The sequence below is a fragment of the Gymnoscopelus microlampas genome (genome assembly GCF_963454915.1).
Source record: "Gymnoscopelus microlampas genome assembly, chromosome: 5".
NCBI classification, from domain to species: domain Eukaryota; kingdom Metazoa; phylum Chordata; class Actinopteri; order Myctophiformes; family Myctophidae; genus Gymnoscopelus; species Gymnoscopelus microlampas.
Window position 1 is genome coordinate 59,328,231 of NC_139942.1, and position 22,432 is coordinate 59,350,662.

The 22,432-nt window shown below is 40.1% G+C and overlaps 1 protein-coding gene across 1 annotated transcript in view; it reads left to right on the forward strand.

Annotated features, from left to right (window-relative positions):
• The first annotated feature begins 336 nt into the window (after positions 1-336).
• Positions 337-22,432, forward strand: part of LOC311045313 (segment polarity protein dishevelled homolog DVL-3-like) — a 48,456-nt gene continuing 26,360 nt past the window's right edge. The window contains exons 1-6 of the mRNA XM_084057148.1: positions 337-725; positions 5,246-5,315; positions 7,437-7,567; positions 9,422-9,531; positions 11,566-11,698; positions 18,346-18,436. Coding sequence (XP_083913274.1) covers positions 568-725; positions 5,246-5,315; positions 7,437-7,567; positions 9,422-9,531; positions 11,566-11,698; positions 18,346-18,436 — 693 coding nt within the window. The 5' untranslated portion in view covers positions 337-567. The remainder of the gene's footprint in view (positions 726-5,245; positions 5,316-7,436; positions 7,568-9,421; positions 9,532-11,565; positions 11,699-18,345; positions 18,437-22,432) is intronic.

Consider the following 22,432-nt stretch of genomic DNA (forward strand, 5'->3'; position numbering starts at 1 on the left):
CCCTCCTATGCTAAACCACTTTGCCGAAAATAGCAGATCTACAAGCACACAACGCGCGAGGCGTTGTGTGCTTGTAGATCTGCTATTTTTGGCTAAAGTTCTCCTCAGAATAGGGATGCTTGGTTGAAGTGGTTAATGTAAAAATCACACAAAGATTTGGCAGACCCCCTGTAGTAACTCTGAGGACCCCCTAGGGGTCCCGGACCCCCTGTTGAAGACCCCTGCAATAGACTCCAAGCTGCTTCCTGTCTCCTAAAAAGGCGTCCGCCTAGGCGCCTACGTCACGCAGAAACAGGAAGTAAACCGGAGGATGCGACTCTTGGGTAAAGAGGATTCTCAGAGAAAAGCAGCCATCAGATCAGATCAGATGTTCTACAGATCTATGGGTCCATCCACATGTTCTACAGATCTATGGGTCCATTACAGGGTTAGCATGTTGTCTTCAGCAGCTTGAGCTTTAAACTCATTTAAACAGCGTTTTAACGCGTCGTTAAAACGGACCGTTTAGAGCTATAAAACACCTCTTTGTGGAGGAGGAGGAGGAGGGGTCCGCGGACCCCCTGCATCATGGAGACTAAGATCATCTACCATCTGGATGAACAGGAGACTCCTTACCTGGTGAAAGTCAACGTCCCTCCTGATGACGTCACTCTGGGAGACTTTAAACACGTCCTGAAGAAACACAACTTTAAATATTTCTTTAAGTCTCTGGATGACGACTATGGGTAATGCATGTAATCTATTACATTAAATATATACTTTAAATACTCCTTTAAGTCGCGTTGACGACTATGGTTAATATGTGTAATATATTACATTAAATATAGGCCTATTATAAATACTCCTAAGTCTGGATGACGACTATGGGTAATGTAATAGATTACATTAAATATATATTATAAATACTTATTTAAGTCTGGATGACGACTATGGGTAATACATAGCTGTAGAGATTCAGGGGTCTTCAACAGGGGGTCCGGGACCCCTAGGGGGTCCTCAGAGTTACGACAGGGGGTCCGCCAAATCTTTGTGTGATATGGAATCATGTTTTTTACATGAACCACTTGAACCCTAGCATCCCTATTCTTTGTGGAACATTAGCCACAAATAGCAGATCTACAAGCTCACAACGCCTCGCGCTGATAGGCGTTGTGAGCTTGTAGATCTAAGAGGTTTGGTGTAGAGGGTTTGGTGTAGAGGGGGAATAAAGGGCAGACTAAGTATTGACGGTTTAAGTGGTTAAATGTCTGAAAATACACATTCATCCAACATGATGATGAGATGTCAAAGTCTATGAAACTGTCTGGCATACTATGAACATTTTAAATCTGCAACACAATTGTATACAATATGTAGCGGTGTGTGGGGGGGGGGGGTCCCTGCTTCAGCTAAGGGGTCCTTGGCCTGAAAACGTTGAAGACCCCTGCTGTAGAATACAACTCTCGTAGACGTATTTATGATTCTGACGTTTTCATAGGTTCACCCCCCATGGACAAAGGGACTTTCAGCACTATACCCCGTAGACACTCCAAACATGTACACATTGAAAATAAAGGTGCTTACCCCCACGCCGCAAATGTTAACTCTCTCTACGGGGTAGTAGTTTAATGTAATAATCCATATCTTTCAATAAAGAAGTGTTTTAATGCCGTCTGTGGCCGAACGCCATTGTTTCACCCTCGTTTACTTCCTGTTTACATTGAGTGTAATGCCGGGTTTCACCAGATGGGCGCGTCACTACCGCCCATTGGGAACTTCCGACAGAATCGGCCACAGACGGCATTAAAACACTTCTTTATTGAAAGATATGGATTATTACATTAAACTACTACCCCGTAGAGAGAGTTAACATTTGGGGCTTGGGGGTAAGCACCTTTATTTTCAATGTGTACATGTTTGGAGTGTCTACGGGGTATAGTGCAGAAAGTCCCTGTGTCCATGGGGGGTGAACCCTACAACTCTCAGATTGAAAACGTCAGAATCATAAATACGTCTAGAGAGTTGTATTCTACAGCTAGACTATGGGTAATATATGTAAGGCGCATAAATATATATTATAAATACTTCTTTAAGTCTGGATGACGACTATGGGTAAAATACATAATATAAATATAAAATATATAATATAAATACTTCTTAAAGGCTCTGGACGAAGACTTTGAGTAAAATATTTAAATATAAATAGTACTTTGACTTGAAAAACAACTAAAGATCTTTAATAGTTTGATGTTTAAGTTTTTATTTAAGTTTTGTTTTGTTGATTTAACTGACTGACTGACTGACTGGGGGGAAGCTAACATGCTAATCTAGCTACTATAGCTCCTCGGCTAGCGTCCCGGGACAGTGGACAGGCTAGCAGCTAGCTTAGCATGTTTAGCTCGACATGCTAGGGCTCTGACGTTTGTTTACATTGTGGCTGCTAGCATAACATTAGCCTGCTAGCATATCGTGTGTGTGTGTGTGTGTGTGTGTGTGTGTGTGTGTGTGTGTGTGTGTGTGTGTGTGTGTGTGTGTGTGTGTGTGTGTGTGTGTGTGTGTGTGTGTGTGTGTGTGTGTGTGTGTGTGTGTGTGTGTTGTGGCAGCGGTGGCCTAGTGGTTAGAGGGGCGGCCTTGATACCGGAAGGGCCCTAGTTCGATTCCCCAATTCATCACATCAATCATGAATCACCGCTGAATAGCCCTTGAGCAAGGCTTCCATGCAGGGTCCGGCTGGAAACAAGCTTCGTGCTTAGTCCGACACCCTGGGTAAACAACAAACTTTGCTTTGCTTTGCTTGTGTGTGTGTGTGTGCGTGCTCAGAGTAATGTGTGTTACTATGGCAGCTTTAAAAGCATCTCGTCTCCTTTTGTCCCCCAAACCTAGTCTCCACCGGTCTAATAATAATTATTATAATAACAACATTACATTTAGATGTTCAGGCTGAGTCCAACTTTACTCGCTTGTCTTTTTGCCTCAACTTTTCAGGGTGAAAAAACACTACAGACAGACAGACAGACAGACAGACAGACAGACATGTTGTTTTGTCCAGCAGACCTGATATTAATGTTGTGATGAATAGTAATAGTATGAATAATTGTGTTAGATATTTTAATGCGTTTAAACCCAGGGTTAGTTAGTGTTAGTATAGTTGTAGTGCATTTAAACCCAGGGTTAGTTAGTGTTAGTATAGTTGTAGTGCATTTAAACCCAGGGTTAGTTAGTGTTAGTATAGTTGTAGTGCATTTAAACCCAGGGTTAGTTAGTGTTAGTATAGTTGTAGTGCATTTAAACCCAGGGTTAGTTAGGGTTAGTATAGTTGTAGTGCATTTAAACCCAGGGTTAGTTAGTGTTAGTATAGTTGTAGTGCATCCCAGGGTTAGTTAGTGTTAGTATAGTTGTAGTGCATTTAAACCCAGGGTTAGTTAGGGTTAGTATAGTTGTAGTGCATTTAAACCCAGGGTTAGTTAGTGTTAGTATAGTTGTAGTGCATTTAAACCCAGGGTTAGTTAGTGTTAGTATAGTTGTAGTGCATTTAAACCCAGGGTTAGTTAGTGTTAGTATAGTTGTAGTGCATTTAAACCCAGGGTTAGTTAGTGTTAGTATAGTTGTAGTGCATTTAAACCCAGGGTTAGTTAGGGTTAGTATAGTTGTAGTGCATTTAAACCCAGGGTTAGTTAGTGTTAGTATAGTTGTAGTGCATTTAAACCCAGGGTTAGTTAGTGTTAGTATAGTTGTAGTGCATTTAAACCCAGGGTTAGTTAGGGTTAGTATAGTTGTAGTGCATTTAAACCCAGGGTTAGTTAGTGTTAGTATAGTTGTAGTGCATTTAAACCCAGGGTTAGTTAGTGTTAGTATAGTTGTAGTGCATTTAAACCCAGGGTTAGTTAGTGTTAGTATAGTTGTAGTGCATTTAAACCCAGGGTTAGTTAGTGTTAGTATAGTTGTAGTGCATTTAAACCCAGGGTTAGTTAGTGTTAGTATAGTTGTAGTGCATTTAAACCCAGGGTTAGTTAGTGTTAGTATAGTTGTAGTGCGTTTAAACCCAGGGTTAGTTAGTGTTAGTATATTGTAGTGCATTTAAACCCAGGGTTAGTTAGTGTTAGTATAGTTGTAGTGCATTTAAACCCAGGGTTAGTTAGGGTTAGTATAGTTGTAGTGCATTTAAACCCAGGGTTAGTTAGTGTTAGTATAGTTGTAGTGCATTTAAACCCAGGGTTAGTTAGTGTTAGTATAGTTGTAGTGCATTTAAACCCAGGGTTAGTTAGTGTTAGTATAGTTGTAGTGCATTTAAACCCAGGGTTAGTTAGTGTTAGTATAGTTGTAGTGCGTTTAAACCCAGGATTAGTTAGTGTTAGTATATTGTAGTGCATTTAAACCCAGGGTTAGTTAGTGTTAGTATAGTTGTAGTGCATTTAAACCCAGGGTTAGTTAGTGTTAGTATAGTTGTAGTGCAGTGTCTCTACTCTCCTAACTCTGCTGCATCATTGTGCGTTATTGCCTATGTCCTAAGCCAATCAGAATGCTTGGTACTTTCTGCCTCAGTCAAAGAGATAACTTAGGCAGAAAGTGATGTTAGGCTGAGGACAGGCTGAAGACATAGGCTGAGGACAGGCTGAAGACATAGGCTGAGGACAGGCTGAGGACATAGGCTGAAGACAGGCTGAGGACAGGCTGAGGACAGGCTGAAGACAGGCTGAGGACATAGGCTGAGGACAGGCTGAGGACATAGGCTGAGGACAGGCTGAGGACATAGGCTGAGGACAGGCTGAAGACATAGGCTGAGGACAGGCTGAGGACATAGGCTGAGGACATAGGCTGAAGACAGGCTGAGGACATAGGCTGAGGACAGGCTGAGGACATAGGCTGAAGACAGGCTGAGGACATAGGCTGAGGACAGGCTGAAGACAGGCTGAGGACATAGGCTGAGGACATAGGCTGAGGACAGGCTGAGGACAGGCTGAGGACATAGGCTGAGGACATAGGCTGAGGACAGGCTGAAGACATTGGCTGAGGACATAGGCTGAGGACATAGGCTGAGGACAGGCTGAGGACAGGCTGAGGACATAGGCTGAGGACAGGCTGAGGACATAGGCTGAGGACAGGCTGAAGACATTGGCTGAGGACATTGGCTGAGGACATAGGCTGAGGACAGGCTGAGGACATAGGCTGAGGACATAGGCTGAGGACAGGCTGAGGACAGGCTGAGGACATACAGAGTGATGAGTCATGTTTCGTACAGAATGATGACTCTGGTGTTTTTCCTCAGGGTGGTGAAGGAGGAGATATCAGACGACAACGCCAAGCTGCCCTGTTTTAATGGACGCGTTGTGTCCTGGGTAAGTTTGAACACATCTGGCTTTTTTACACACACACACACACACACACACACACACACACACACACACACACACACACACACACACACACACACACACACACACACACACACACACACACTGTGCTGTTGTGTCCAGCTTCACTGAGATTAGATTAACCCATTAAGACCTGAGGGTCAAATACCTTATAAATCAGTAGTTCTCCAACGTTTTCGTGCCAATCTATTGAGCTTATAGAACTGCTATTTTAACTCATCCAGTGCCACTGGACGTCTAAGACGTCCAAAAAAATGTTCAGAACCCAAGATATGATGATTTGAAAATATTCTGCTCCATTCAGTCTTTGTTTAACTTCTTAGTGAAAAAGGCTGTATCTCGGCTCCTAAGCACTTTTTTTTACATTGAATTTTGGCTGTGACACTCAGAGCCAAACTGCCATAAATAAGCTGGGGACTGAATGAGTTAACACATTCTAACATGTTAACACAAATCTGATAAAGGTGTCCTTGGCGCACAATATTTCTAGATGGGGGGGGGTACACATTATTATGGCAGAATGTTTGAGAACCGCTGGTTTAAACAACATTAGGAAACAAAGCCCCAAACCCCCCCCCCCCCCCCCCCCTCCATTAACCTGCTGCCTAACTGGAAGATTGAATCACTGAGAGCAGCGAGAGAGAGAGAGAGAGAGAGAGAGAGAGAGGGAGAGACACACACACAGAAAGGTCTGTTTGTGTTTCTGATTGGACGCAGTGTGTTCAGACTCTTCTTTCATTAGAGATGGGTCCTTCAGGCAGTGTCTGTCCTGTAGAGATCCTAATGAGTAGTGGTGTAGGCCATGTTTGTAGTCCTCTGAACAATTATATAGGCCATATTTGTAGTCGTCGAACAATTATGTAGGCCTTGTTTGTAGTCCTCTGTATGGTGATGTAAGCTATGTTTGTAGTCCTGTGAACAATTATGTAGGCCATGTTTGTAGTCCTCTGTATGGTGATGTAGGCTATGTTTGTAGTCCTGTGAACAGTGATGTAGGCTATGTTTGTAGTCCTGTGAACAGTGATGTAGGCTATGTTTGTAGTCCTGTGAACAGTGATGTAGGCCATGTTTGTAGTCCTCTGTATGGTGATGTAGGCTATGTTTGTAGTCATGTGAACAGTGATGTAGGCTATGTTTGTAGTCATGTGAACAGTGATGTAGGCTATGTTTGTAGTCCTGTGAACAGTGATGTAGGCCATGTTTGTAGTCCTCTGTATGGTGATGTAGGCTATGTTTGTAGTCCTGTGAACAGTGATGTAGGCTATGTTTGTAGTCATGTGAACAGTGATGTAGGCTATGTTTGTAGTCCTGTGAACAGTGATGTAGGCCATGTTTGTAGTCCTCTGTATGGTGATGTAGGCTATGTTTGTAGTCCTGTGAACAGTGATGTAGGCTATGTTTGTAGTCCTGTGAACAGTGATGTAGGCTATGTTTGTAGTCCTGTGAACAGTGATGTAGGCTATGTTTGTAGTCCTGTGAACAGTGATGTAGGCCATGTGTGTAGTCCTCTGTATAGGCTATGTTTGTAGTCCTGAAAACAGTGATGTAGGTCATTTTTGTAGTCCTCTGTACGGTGATGTAGGCCATGTTTGTAGTCCTGTGAACAGTGATGTTTTCTCAGATTCTACGAGACCCCCCACGTCTTTTAAAGTGATCGTTGTGAAGAATAATATTCTATGATTTTTCAAAGGTCAGCTATAGATGATGTTAACTCTGGCAGTCAATGTGTTAAAGATCACATTTAATAACAGAGTGGACAGTAGGTCTTATAGATCACATTTAATAACAGTGTGGACAGTAGGTCTTATAGATCACATTTAATAACAGAGTGGACAGTAGGTCTTATAGATCACATTTAATAACAGTGTGGACAGTAGGTCTTATAGATCACATTTAATAACAGAGTGGACAGTAGGGATTTGGCCACATTTTTTTTTAGCTGTGTGTGTGTGTGTGTGTGTGTGTGTGTGTGTGTGTGTGTGTGTGTGTGTGTGTGTGTGTGTGTGTGTGTGTGTGTGTGTGTGTGTGTGTGTGTGTGTGTGTGTGTGTGTGTGTGTGTGTGTGTGTGTGTGTGTGTATCCACAGCTGGTGTCCGGAGACGGGGGCCACTCAGATGGGGGCTCGGTGGTGGACAGCATAGAGCCTGCCCCCCCCCTCACCCTAACCCCCCTGGAGAGGACCGGGGGCATCGGAGACTCCAGACCCCCATCATACCAGTCAGTACTGTGTGTGTGTGTGTGTGTGTGTGTGTGTGTGTTTATTTAGCTACTACCTTAGCAGCAGCTCCTCTTCCTGGGCTCCACACATAAATACATTACATTACATTAATGTATAAATACATTTATACACATAAATACATTACATTACATAACATGAAAACATGTTAAACACTTAAAATAACAACCAACAGGGGGCACGGTGGCTCAGTCGGTAGCACTGTCGCCTCACAGCTAGAAGGTCCTGGGTTCGATTCCCGTAGGGGACACTCTGGGTGCTGGGGGCGCGTTCTCTCCTCCACGTCATCAGTGCCCATGCCCTAGGTGGGGTTGGCGAAAGGGCCTTTCTGTGTGGAGTTTGCATGTTCTCCCCGTGTTCCCTAGGGTTGATACCCTCACAAAAACATGCAGTAATCCTGGTCACTATAACGCCTCCCCCTGGCCAGCCGGGGCGCCTGATGGAGGGGAAGGGAACTGGTTGGAATAACGTGTTCCTTCCACGCGCTACGTCCTACCAGGGAAACTCCCTCCTGTCAGGTGATAAGAAGGTCAGTTGGCTCTCATGCATTGAAGGAGGCATGAGCTCGGCCCTGGCCTCCCTAGGTTGGCAGAGGGAAGGTAGTGCCCAGGATTACATAGACAGTTGGCACTGGGTGTTAAAAATGGGGTTACAAAATCGTGGGATAAAAATTTTAAGTAAAAAAAAATAAAAAATAAATAACAACCAACATGGTCAAAAATAATGATCAATCTTGATTATATGGTGAAAGTAAATCATTCATACAGTTAACATCTTAATGATACCTCAAAACACATAGTTTACAGTTATACTATGTAGAGACATTAAATACATACACTTATACTATGTAGAGACATTAAATACATACACTTATACTATGTAGAGACATTAAATACATACACTTATACTATGTAGAGACATTAAATACATACACTTATACTATGTAGAGACATTAAATACATACACTTATACTATGTAGAGACATTAAATACATACACTTATACTATGTAGAGACATTAAATACATACACTTATACTATGTAGACATTAAATACATACACTTATACTATGTAGAGACATTAAATACATACACTTATACTATGTAGAGACATTAAATACATACACTTATACTATGTAGAGACATTAAATACATACACTTATACTATGTAGAGACATTAAATACATACACTTATACTATGTAGACATTAAATACATACACTTATACTATGTAGAGACATTAAATACATACACTTATACTATGTAGAGACATTAAATACATACACTTATACTATGTAGACATTAAATACATACACTTATACTATGTAGAGACATTAAATACATACACTTATACTATGTAGAGACATTAGACACATACACTTATACTATGTAGAGACATTAAATACATACACTTATACTATGTAGACATTAAATACATACACTTATACTATGTAGAGACATTAAATACATACACTTATACTATGTAGAGACATTAGACACATACACTTATACTATGTAGAGACATTAGACACATACAACACAGAGCAATACGTCTAGCTCTAAGTTGGAGCAGTTAATCCTCTGGCTGCACTTCTTCTCATCGCTGCAACAGTCTTCAACCTGCTTTGACCTGATGTTCATTTACCATCCAGTTGTATATCCTGTGTGTGTGTGTGTGTGTGTGTGTGTGTGTGTGTGTGTGTGTGTGTGTGTGTGTGTGTGTGTGTGTGTGTGTGTGTGTGTGTGTGTGTGTGTGTGTGTGTGTGTGTGTGTGTGTGTGTGTGTGTGTGTGTGTGTGTGTGTGTGTGTGTGTGTGCGTGCGTGCGTGTGTGTGTGCAGTGGGAAGGCTGCGAGTGGCAGAGACACACTGGACAACGACACAGAGACAGGCTCCATGGTGTCACAGAGGAGGGAGAGAGAGAGACCTCGACGGAAACACAACGACCATGGTACGCTAACCGCTAACCCTAATGTTAAAATCATTATGAATTAGAAAATGTGCTCCTCGGAGCACAAGTGTCCGCCAGCAAATATTGGAATTTATTCCAAGATTGGAACTTTGATGATAGTGTGTACGTCAGATGGCACATTGACTGCAAACAATGTTCTTTAAGTGTGTCTACATAATGTATTGCTCCGCCATTTCTCAGCCATTTCGTGATTATTCCTGTCTTACCTCTTTGAAAGAGACACAGACTCTTTCAAAGTGACACATGTATTTATAGGCCGCTATACGTCATGCGTCTCACTAGCCAATCAGAGCACACTCTTTCAACGTATTGTCACGTGTCACGTGAGGCTTGACCAATGTTAGCTTGGCCGAGGGGGGGGGAAGTGAAAACATAGTCTCCTGGCGGAGACAAATATGAAACACAGCACAAAGAAATATGACACACTAACCCTAATGCTGATCGTAATGCTACAAACACTATGAAATATGACACACAGGGACCAGGGTACCCTAATGCTAACCCTAATGCTAATCCTAATGCTACAAACACTATGAAATATGACACACAGCGACCAGGGTACCCTAATGCTAACCCTAATGCTAATCCTAATGCTACAAACACTATGAAATATGAAACACAGCGACCAGGGTACCCTAACACTCACCCTAACACTCACCCTAATGCTAACCCTAACACTCACCCTAATGCTAACCCTAATGCTAACCCTAATGCTACAAACACTATGAAATATGACACACAGCGACCAGGGTACCCTAATGCTAACCCTAATGCTACAAACACTATGAAATATGACACACAGCGACCAGGGTACCCTAATGCTAACCCTAATGCTAACCCTAATGCTACAAACACTATGAAATATGAAACACAGCGACCAGGGTACCCTAATGCTAACCCTAATGCTAACCCTAACACTCACCCTAATGCTAACCCTAATGCTAACCCTAATGCTACAAACACTATGAAATATGACACACAGCGACCAGGGTACCCTAATGCTAACCCTAATGCTAATCCTAATGCTACAAACACTATGAAATATGAAACACAGCGACCAGGGTACCCTAACACTCACCCTAACACTCACCCTAATGCTAACCCTAACACTCACCCTAATGCTAACCCTAATGCTACAAACACTATGAAATAGGAAACACAGCGACCAGGGTACCCTAATGCTAACCCTAACACTCACCCTAATGCTAACCCTAATGCTAACCCTAATGCTACAAACACTATGAAATATGACACACAGCGACCAGGGTACCCTAATGCTAACCCTAATGCTAACCCTAACACTCACCCTAATGCTAACCCTAATGCTAACCCTAACACTCACGCTAATGCTAACCCTAATGCTAACCCTAATGCTAACCCTAATGCTACAAACATTATGAAAAATGAAACACAGCAAACACTATAAGAATGGGACCCAATGCCTCCCTGCTTGGCGCTCAGCATCAAGAGTTGGATGGGGGGGGGGGGGGGGGGGGGGGTGCTTGAACATCAAGCTGTTAGGTATTAGGCCTCATGGCTACAGAAACAGGAGATAGGCTCCTCCCCCTATAGGCCTCATGGCTACAGAAACAGGAGATAGGCTCCTCCCCCTATAGGCCTTATGGCTACAGAAACAGGAGATAGGCTCCTCCCCCTATAGGCCTCATGGCTACAGAAACAGGAGATAGGCTCCTCCCCCTATAGGCCTCATGGCTACAGAAACAGGAGATAGGCTCCTCCCCCTATAGGCCTCATGGCTACAGAAACAGGAGATAGGCTCCTCCCCCTATAGGCCTCATGGCTACAGAAACAGGAGATAGGCTCCTCCCCCTATAGGCCTCATGGCTACAGAAACAGGAGATAGGCTCCTCCCCCTATAGGCCTCATGGCTACAGAAACAGGAGATAGGCTCCTCCCCCTATGGGGCAAGGCTTACTTATAAAGGAGACGTTCTGATGGTTTTATGCACGGTGCTAACGTGCTAACGTGCTAACGGAGACGTTTGTGTTACAGGGGGAAGACAGAACGGCCACTCGCGGCCGGCGGGCCGCGGAGCCGCAGAGGACGACAGCTGTTCGTCTTTCATGAGCAGCGAACTGGAGTCGACTTCCTGTTTCGACTCGGAGGATGACGACGCCACCAGCAGGTGAGACGCACACACTGCAGGGAGATGCACCGATACAGGTTTCCTCCCATATATTCATTTGGATATTTCCCGATGCTTATAGTATCTTACATAGCAAAAACTTTAAATACCAAAACATGCGTTACCTTTCAATTAAAGCCATTAACCCATTAAGACCTGAGGCAGCGTCTAAAAAAAATCTAAATCCTAACAATTTTTCGGGGAAAAGAAAAAAAAAAAAAAAATCACGATTTTTCAAAAATAGCAGATCTACAAGCTCGTAGATCTGCTATTTTTGAATAGCCCAAGTGACATAGATGCGTTCCAGGTCTTAATGGGTTAATGAATTGTAGGATGGCTTCAGTGCAGTCAGTGCAACTGAGTGCAAAATGCAATGGCTTTGATCGAGTGCCTTCCAGTGCAAATACGTACAACTGACAATTCAAATAAGTGTCAACAAGGAAAGCACATCAGTGGCTTGTTTAAAGTTTACACCAGGTTGGTATCAGGCTATAACAAATAAACACGTTCCTGGCAGTGCAAATACTTATCTGGTAAATACAAAAAAAGTGGCGACTCCTTCATTTTTGTCTCCGCCAGGCTGAAAGACATGGCAAGAGAGAATGTTTTGCACCCTGTCCGTCCGTCCGCCCGTCCGTCCGTCTGTCTGTCTGTCTGTCTGTCTGTCTGTCTGTCAGCAGCTAATCTCTGGCACCGTTGGCTTGATTTGCAAGTGGAATAACGGTAGAGAAACAAATACACTATAACCAAAAGAAAATACCTACAACTGTGCATAGCTGCTTCTTAAAATTGTTTTAAACACAAAATAAATAAAATACTGCAGGTCTGGTCACAAGGCAGTCCGGGTGAAACATTAGCAAGTTTACATACAACAATAAAATAAGACTGTAAAAAACAAGAAAATAACAACAACATTGTCCATATTTTTTCACATTCCTCACAAAATGTTTTGGAAAAATATTTTTTTAGAAACATCCATTTTTTTTTTTTTTTAGAAAACCCAAATCAAATCAAATCAAATCAAATCACGTTTATTTATAGAGCACATTTAAAAAACAACTTTCGTTGTACCAAAGTGCTATACAGGTATTTCAGCAGCACAATTCATTTCATCAACAATATACATCAAAACAACAATAATACAAACAATAATAAAATTAATAATAAAACCAGAAAGCATAGTAATTTAAAAAAGAGCATGCACAGCATAGCAAACGTACAATAAAGTGTCAGGGGGATTGGAACGCTTGTGCATAAAACAATGTTTTTAGCCTGGATTTAAAAGAATCGATGGAAGCCTATGCGAGTTTAAACCCCTCATAAAGATATACTCAGACTTTATCACAAATAGCACCACAGTATTATAAAAAGACTTCAAGTATAATTAAAATACCATAGTACTAATACAGACACAGCAGTATAGAAAGAGGCAAAACCTTCACTTCCGTTTGTTGAAACACATATAAACACATATAAATAAATAATGTTTATAATAAAATCATAAATAAACATATAAATACAGTACATCAATCACTTATTGCACAAAACGTGTTCATTATTTTACCATTTAAAGCAGCACTTCACAAAAGGCCACTATTATAAAAAACAGCTTAGCAACAGTTCTTGGTTAACCCATTAAGACCTGGAACTGTGTCATTTTTAGATTTGAGCTAAAAAGCATTATTTTACAGTTTGGGCTATGCCGCGCTATGAGCTTGTATATCTGCTATTTTTGAAAAATCGTGAAAATGTGTGCAAATCTTTGAATATATATATATATATATATATATCTTTAAAGCGAACATTTTAACTCAAATCTTTGCTTCTTGGGGTCCCTGGAACAAAATATTTTAATGGGGGTCCGTGGCCAAATGCATATAATTTTGGGGGTCCTTGACATGAAAAAGATTGAGCACCACTGATATAGAAACAAACGTTTTTCAGAATACTGTTGAGATTTAGGAGATTTATGTAGAATCGGCTTCAGGTCTCAATGGGTTAAGCCTTTTAGGGTGTTCTGTCTGTAGGGTGTGGGTCCACCATGCCTCTCTCTGCAATAGATCCCCACCTCTTTTTAATGGCTGAATAAGAAACCTCAGCGAGCAAACCTCACGTCCCACTGCATTAAAATGTCTTGTTTCTAATATTATTCTTATGTTCTGAAATCCTCACTTTAAGTTCTCTTTTGGTTTTACGTAACAAAGGCCACAAGGGCATTTGAGCAAATATACCACAAACTTAGTTTTACAGGTGATGATTCTCTTAACATCTTTTTCTACCTGAATGTGTGTAAGACATGATTACCTCTGATCACTGCGTTACAATGAACACAATTAAAACATGGGAAATTGCCCGTAAGGCAAATCGGACATAAAATGTTGCGGTGGAACATAAACGTCTGCTCTTACTAAGGAGTCTCTTACATTCTTGGCACGTTTGTGTGCAAACATGGGAGGGTTCTCCTTAAATAAATGACCCACGTTTGGATCGCTTGATAACAAATACCAGTGTTTTTTCACAGCACTCTTAATATCAACACACAAAGGTGAGTAAGTGGTAGAAAGAAACATCTTCGAATCCCCTGTTCCAGGAGGTTTAGGAGTCAACAAGCTAGTCCTCTCTTTCTCACCAGCTCTCTCTAGGTTAGTTTTAAGCACCTTGTCACTGTGAAACGTTCACACAAGTCCTTAGCTTGCCTCTCGAAAGCACTGTCAGAACTACAGATTATTTTAGTTCTCAATAGTTGACTGTAAGGTAAAAGATCTATCTTTGTAGAGGTGTTTAAACTCGCATAGGCTTGGGTTTTCTAAAACATCTAAAAAATGGTTGTTTCTAAAAAATGTATTTTTCCAAAACATTTTGTGAGGAATGTGAAAAAATATGGACAATATTGTTGTTATTTTCTTGTTTTTTTTACAGTCTAAAGGTTGTTACACACCGGGGCGATTTTTTCGTGCGAATAATGCGTTTTTTTTTTAAACCTTATAAAGTCAATGGCTCCGTACATGGAGCGAAAAAGCGAAGCGAAAAAGCGTCTTTTAATTATTCGGAACGAGTCCGAATTTTGCGTATATTCGCTATTTTCGCCGGTGTCGCCCGGTGTGTAAGGACCTTTATTGTTGTATGTAAACTTGCTAATGTTTCACCCAGACCGCCTTGTGCACTGAGGTCCTCTTTATGGTGTTTGTAGCGTCAGTCCACTAAAGTGGCTGTATACCCAGTACAAGGGTTGACCTTCGGTGGTGCTAAATCAATGACCACTGGTTGGCAGACAGTGTTGTTGGCAGGTTGTGGTCCGTGTGATTCTGCTCCAGAAGGCTTTGTATCATATTATACAGCGAGCTGTTCCACCTCGTCTGAACGTCTTGCTGAAGATGTTTTGTGTCCTGCCTTAGCTCTGTTTGAATGTCTTCTAAAGCAAGACAGTGCAACTTGAGAATGTTTATTAGTCACTATTCTCTTGTCCTGGGCATCATGTACACTGCGCTGTATGTATATATACATGTATCATGTATGGGCTGTATGGGCATCATGTACACTGCGCTGTATGTATATATACATGTATCATGTATGGGCTGTATGGGCATCATGTACACTGCGCTGTATGTATATATACATGTATCATGTATGGGCTGTATGGGCATCATGTACACTGCGCTGGGATAGAATCCCCTCGTGAACAACTAGCTGCAGTGTGTGCCAAGCAGCCCAAGCTATCAACCGGCACCTCATCCGTCGCCTTTTTCATGTTACTCGCGTTGTCTCTCAAAACCACATGTTCTTTAGCCGGCGGGATCTTCTAGTTATCCAGCATCTCCTTCATTGTGGTTTTAATCAGATCTCTGGTGTGTGTGATCCCCTGCACTCTTTCACCTGCAGCACCGCGCTGTTAAAAGCATCGTTCTCCGCACTCACCCAATGTTCAGTGAGACTTATTAGCGACATTGGGCTAACGTCGGAGGACCAGATGTCAGTAGTGAAACTCATAGTTTTAACATCTTTTAACTGAGCTGTTAACCGGGTGGACACTCTGTTGTATAGATCTGGTAAAGCAGTCTCTGATATGTTTCCTGGACGGGATATTATAGCTTGGCTCAAGATGTTCAATCAGGCTGTGAAAGCCAACATAATCAACAACAGAGAGAGGCTGATCATCACCCAGCACAATGACATAGAGAACCTTCTCTGTAATTCCTTTAGCTGTGTGTGTGTGTGTGTGTGTGTGTGTGTGTGTGTGTGTGTGTGTGTGTGTGTGTGTGTGTGTGTGTGTGTGTGTGTGTGTGTGTGTGTGTGTGTGTGTGTGTGTGTGTGTGTGTGTGTGTGTGTGTCCTGTGAGGATTGTTGTCGTTAGGCTTGCTCCAGCTCCTCATGTTCTTTCTTGTGGTGTTTTTGTAGATGCTTGCCCAAATTGGTGGTATTATTATATACGATGAAACACTTTGTCCACCCCTCCCCTCGGAACAATGGCCCCGATTCATAACGAGGGTCGTAAATATGGTGTAAATGAAGTTCTTAAAGGAGGTCGTATTTCTGGTACTCACTAACGGACGTGCGATTCAAAAGGGGTGTCGTATATGACAGAGACGTGCGTATGACCAGGTGTAGGATCTGATTAATCTCGAAGTCTGCATCCAACAGCATCCAACTTTAACGTCACTTTACGGCACAGTGTTGCCATGTCCGCTTATTATAAGCGAATTTGCGCTTATTTTTCTGTAAAGTTGCTTGTAAATATTGGTAGAAGTGGGGTGCAGTTTTTTGGGCTTGTTTCTAAAGTGTAGTTGGTTATTTGGGCTTGCTTCACAATTGTTCAATTGTTTTAACCGGTGGTTCTCAAATATCTTTATGTCATGGACCCCAAGTTAATATGTAGGCTAATTTATCCCTATAAGCCCCATCTGAAAATGTTTTGTGCCAGCTGGAGGCAGATTTGTGTTGTTAGAATGTTTAAAAAATCTTCCAAATATTCCACATTGTATTACAAGATTTTTGTTTAAATATAGCAGATCTACAAGCTCACAACGGTTTAATTAAAGTGCTTATAATAAATGGCCTAAGTGCCAGTTGCTTCTTTTGGGCTTATTTTCATAGACCTGGTTGCTTATTTCTCTCACAAAATCTGGCAACACCGGAGTTTAACTTCTCGTCCAAACTTACAGCTGTCGGCCCGGCCGCAATGCCTTGACACTGACAGAGAACTTGAACATCATTCTGATCTGTCTGGAAGCGAGTCCCACTATTGCACGATGGATCAGCTGAACGTAATGAGTAATGTTTACAAGGTTTAACCCCGGCAGCAAATAATAGACTAATAACCTGGAAAGGATATAACATTGCTCACGTTATCAAAAAGATGATGTTGAAAATAAATCCAGGGCATACAAGTGGAACGCTGCTATCCGATTATGGACCAGAGCTTATTGATTACTTATTGATTAAATTAGTTCATTTTGGATATCACTGTCCTACGTCGGAATGGGGAATGGTGGACACAGCTTTCATCCATTTTATTTTTCCTCATCAGATGGTAATATTTATTAGGCTGTTGTGTGTGGCGTTCATGTGATCAATATACAGTAGCCTACAGTAGGCTTTACAAATTAATACCGCGACACGGACACTGATGCAGTCAGTCCCTCCGCAGTTTCATTAAGGCATCATAGCTTATTTTCATTATTACGTGACACTTTGGCTGAGATGGAAAATAAATAAAAAGCGGTGGAATCTACATCATGTCTATATTATGCATAGGCTACAAGCAATACATCGTTTGACATTTATTTTTTATTTTTTATGTGTTGACAAATGTTGGGCACATATATATTTTATTTGAGGTTTGCCACTGTTGTAATTGATTTTGGCATGAAGAATAAAGCATTCTAAAGACATACGCACATTTCAGCCCTGGTACGCCAGCCTCGGGGCTGACCTGAGAACGTGCGCACCTGACGCACAAAACACAGACCAAAAAATCTTTATGCATCAGGTGGATATGTACGACTTGTCCTAAATGCCGGTACGTACAAAATATGGTCGCAAATCCCTTTATGAATCAGGGCCAATGTCTTTACATACATCGCAACAAAAGATATACAATTCAACTTTAGTTTTTTTGAAAAAAACTTAAGGACATGTTTTCTTTGTTTGTATAACAGAATATAGAGCTATTTAACAATTATTTTAACCAACGCAAATCACTTACCCTACCTTTAATAATGATTTGCTAAAAGGTTTGGTTATGGGCTTAATGTTGCTTATATTATATATTTATAAACCAGAGACCTTTTTTTTTATGGTAACGTGGATCGGTGACGTCATGTCCTATATGTCCGATACGTGAATGAAGTCATAACGGAACCCGATACCGATATGGTATCAACTCTACAGGGAGATGATGAAACATTTCACTATTTCTACTGTGGATACAGTAGAAATATATATTGTTCAGGTTATAATGTCATTAATTACTTATAATTAGTAATTATGTGTTATTAATCATAGGGTAGGGTTAATGATGTGTTATTAATCATAGGGTTAATGATGTGTTATTAATCATAGGGTAGGGTTAATGATGTGTTATTAATCATAGGGTTAATGATGTGTTTTTAGTCATAGGGTAGGGTTAATGATGTGTTATTAATCATCAGGCTCAGCAGTTCTACAGAGCAGAGCTCGTCTCGGCTGATGAGGCGACATCGACGGCGGAGACGGAAACCAAAGACCTCCAACATGGACAGAGTGAGAAAACACACGCACGCACGCACGCACGCACGCACGCACGCACGCACGCACGCGCACACACACACACACACACACACACACACACACACGCATCCGATGCCTCATACAGGTAGCTCTCGGTCTGCAGGCCTCTCACAACACATTTATAGACATTACCCAGGCTTCCAAATATGAACACAAGTAGTTTACATGTTTAACCAGGCTGTATATATGAACACAAGTAGTTTACATGTTATACCAGGCTGTATATATGAACACAAGTAGTTTACATGTTTAACCAGGCTGTCTATATGAACACAGTTTACATGTTTAACCAGGCTGTATATATGAACACAGTTTACATGTTTAACCAGGCTGTATATATGAACACAAGTAGTTTACATGTTTAACCAGGCTGTCTATATGAACACAAGTAGTTTACATGTTATACTAGGCTGTATATATGAACACAAGTAGTTTACATGTTTAACCAGGCTGTCTATATGAACACAAGTAGTTTACATGTTTAACCAGGCTGTCTATATGAACACAAGTAGTTTACATGTTATACTAGGCTGTATATATGAACACAAGTAGTTTACATGTTTAACCAGGCTGTCTATATGAACACAAGTAGTTTACATGTTATACTAGGCTGTATATATGAACACAAGTAGTTTACATGTTTAACCAGGCTGTCTATATGAACACAAGTAGTTTACATGTTTAACCAGGCTGTCTATATGAACACAAGTAGTTTACATGTTATACTAGGCTGTATATATAAACACAAGTAGTTTACATGTTTAACCAGGCTGTCTATATGAACACAAGTAGTTTACATGTTTAACCAGGCTGTCTATATGAACACAAGTAGTTTACATGTTTAACCAGGCTGTATATATGAACACAAGTAGTTTACATGTTATACTAGGCTGTATATATGAACACAAGTAGTTTACATGTTTAACCAGGCTGTATATATGAACACAAGTAGTTTACATGTTTAACCAGGCTGTATATATGAACACAAGTAGTTTACATGTTTAACCAGGCTGTATATATGAACACAAGTAGTTTACATGTTTAACCAGGCTGTATATATGAACACAAGTAGTTTACATGTTATACTAGGCTGTATATATGAACACAAGTAGTTTACATGTTATACTAGGCTGTATATATGAACACAAGTAGTTTACATGTTATACTAGGCTGTATATATGAACACAAGTAGTTTACATGTTTAACCAGGCTGTATATATGAACACAAGTAGTTTACATGTTTAACCAGGCTGTATATATGAACACAAGTAGTTTACATGTTATACTAGGCTGTATATATGAACACAAGTAGTTTACATGTTTAACCAGGCTGTATATATGAACACAAGTAGTTTACATGTTTAACCAGGCTGTATATATGAACACAAGTAGTTTACATGTTTAACCAGGCTGTATATATGAACACAAGTAGTTTACATGTTTAACCAGGCTGTATATATGAACACAAGTAGTTTACATGTTATACTAGGCTGTATATATGAACACAAGTAGTTTACATGTTATACTAGGCTGTATATATGAACACAAGTAGTTTACATGTTATACTAGGCTGTATATATGAACACAAGTAGTTTACATGTTTAACCAGGCTGTATATATGAACACAAGTAGTTTACATGTTTAACCAGGCTGTATATATGAACACAAGTAGTTTACATGTTATACTAGGCTGTATATATGAACACAAGTAGTTTACATGTTTAACCAGGCTGTATATATGAACACAAGTAGTTTACATGTTTAACCAGGCTGTATATATGAACACAAGTAGTTTACATGTTTAACCAGGCTGTATATATGAACACAAGTAGTTTACATGTTATACTAGGCTGTATATATGAACACAAGTAGTTTACATGTTTAACCAGGCTGTATATATGAACACAAGTAGTTTACATGTTATACTAGGCTGTATATATGAACACAAGTAGTTTATGTGTTATACTAGGCTGTATATATGAACACAAGTAGTTTATGTGTTATACTAGGCTGTATATATGAACACAAGTAGTTTACATGTTATACTAGGCTGTATATATGAACACAAGTAGTTTACATGTTTAACCAGGCTGTATATATGAACACAAGTAGTTTACATGTTTAACCAGGCTGTATATATGAACACAGTTTACATGTTTAACCAGGCTGTATATATGAACACAAGTAGTTTACATGTTATACTAGGCTGTATATATGAACACAAGTAGTTTACATGTTATACTAGGCTGTATATATGAACACAAGTAGTTTATGTGTTATACTAGGCTGTATATATGAACACAAGTAGTTTACATGTTATACTAGGCTGTATATATGAACACAAGTAGTTTACATGTTTAACCAGGCTGTCTATATGAACACAAGTAGTTTACATGTTATACTAGGCTGTATATATGAACACAAGTAGTTTACATGTTTAACCAGGCTGTATATATGAACACAGTTTACATGTTTAACCAGGCTGTATATATGAACACAAGTAGTTTACATGTTATACTAGGCTGTATATATGAACACAAGTAGTTTACATGTTTAACCAGGCTGTATATATGAACACAAGTAGTTTACATGTTTAACCAGGCTGTATATATGAACACAAGTAGTTTACATGTTATACTAGGCTGTATATATGAACACAAGTAGTTTATGTGTTATACTAGGCTGTATATATGAACACACGTAGTTTACATGTTATACTAGGCTGTATATATGAACACAAGTAGTTTACATGTTTAACCAGGCTGTATATATGAACACAAGTAGTTTACATGTTATACTAGGCTGTATATATGAACACAAGTAGTTTACATGTTTAACCAGGCTGTATATATGAACACAAGTAGTTTACATGTTTAACCAGGCTGTATATATGAACACAAGTAGTTTACATGTTTAACCAGGCTGTCTATATGAACACAAGTAGTTTACATGTTTAACCAGGCTGTCTATATGAACACAAGTAGTTTACATGTTTAACCAGGCTGTATAATAGCATCCTTAAGACGTTGGTACTGTAGCACTTTGGTAAGGAATGGCTCTTCCAGGCTGTGATGGAATGTATCCCACTTCTCTACTGTCCTCACAGTATTATTATTATTATTATTATTATTATTATTATTATTATTACCCTTATTATTATTATTATTATTATATAAGATGGTCACTTCTCTACTGTCCTCATCATCAACATCAACATCTGGTGTATTATCTGTAACATCTGGTGTATTATCTGTAGAGGTGGGCATAGATTTTTTTTTTTAATCTAGATTAATCTATCTGCAATCCTGGAGTTAATCTAGATTAATCTAGATTAAAATGGCTCATTTGAAGTCTGCCGAAGGCATTCAAAATATGTGTGTTCTAGGGATGCACCGATGTGATTTTGGCCGATATCGATATCCGATATGATATATTATGACCGATAACCGATATAACCGATGTCGATATGATCGATAAAAAAAACAGTTTTATCCAGTCTGAAAAACATGTGTAAACACTGCATTTGAAAAAGCAATCCCTGTTTATTCCAAATTATTTTATATTATCATCTGGATAATCCCCAGAGCAAAAAACATATGTGTCAACTGCAAAAAGTACCAGTGACAGCAGCTTAGATACTTGGCAAATATCATTGATATTGAATAATTGAATAAAAAGTTTGGGCCCCAATACTGACCCCTGGGAGACGCCCAAATGATTTGAGCTGTATTTGCCCAGCTTCACAAACTGTTGACGTCTGTCCAAATAACTTTGTTTTAATCCAGTCTACTGCAATGCCTCTAATACCAATTTTCTCCAGTTTGTTTATTAATATGGTGTGATAGATAGTGTCAAAAGCTTTTTTGGGGTAAATTAATATTCCAATTGCAACTGTGATTCTTTCAATGGATTCCATCAATGCCTGAGATGTTGATCTGTTTGTTCTAAAACCATATTGACTCTCTGAGA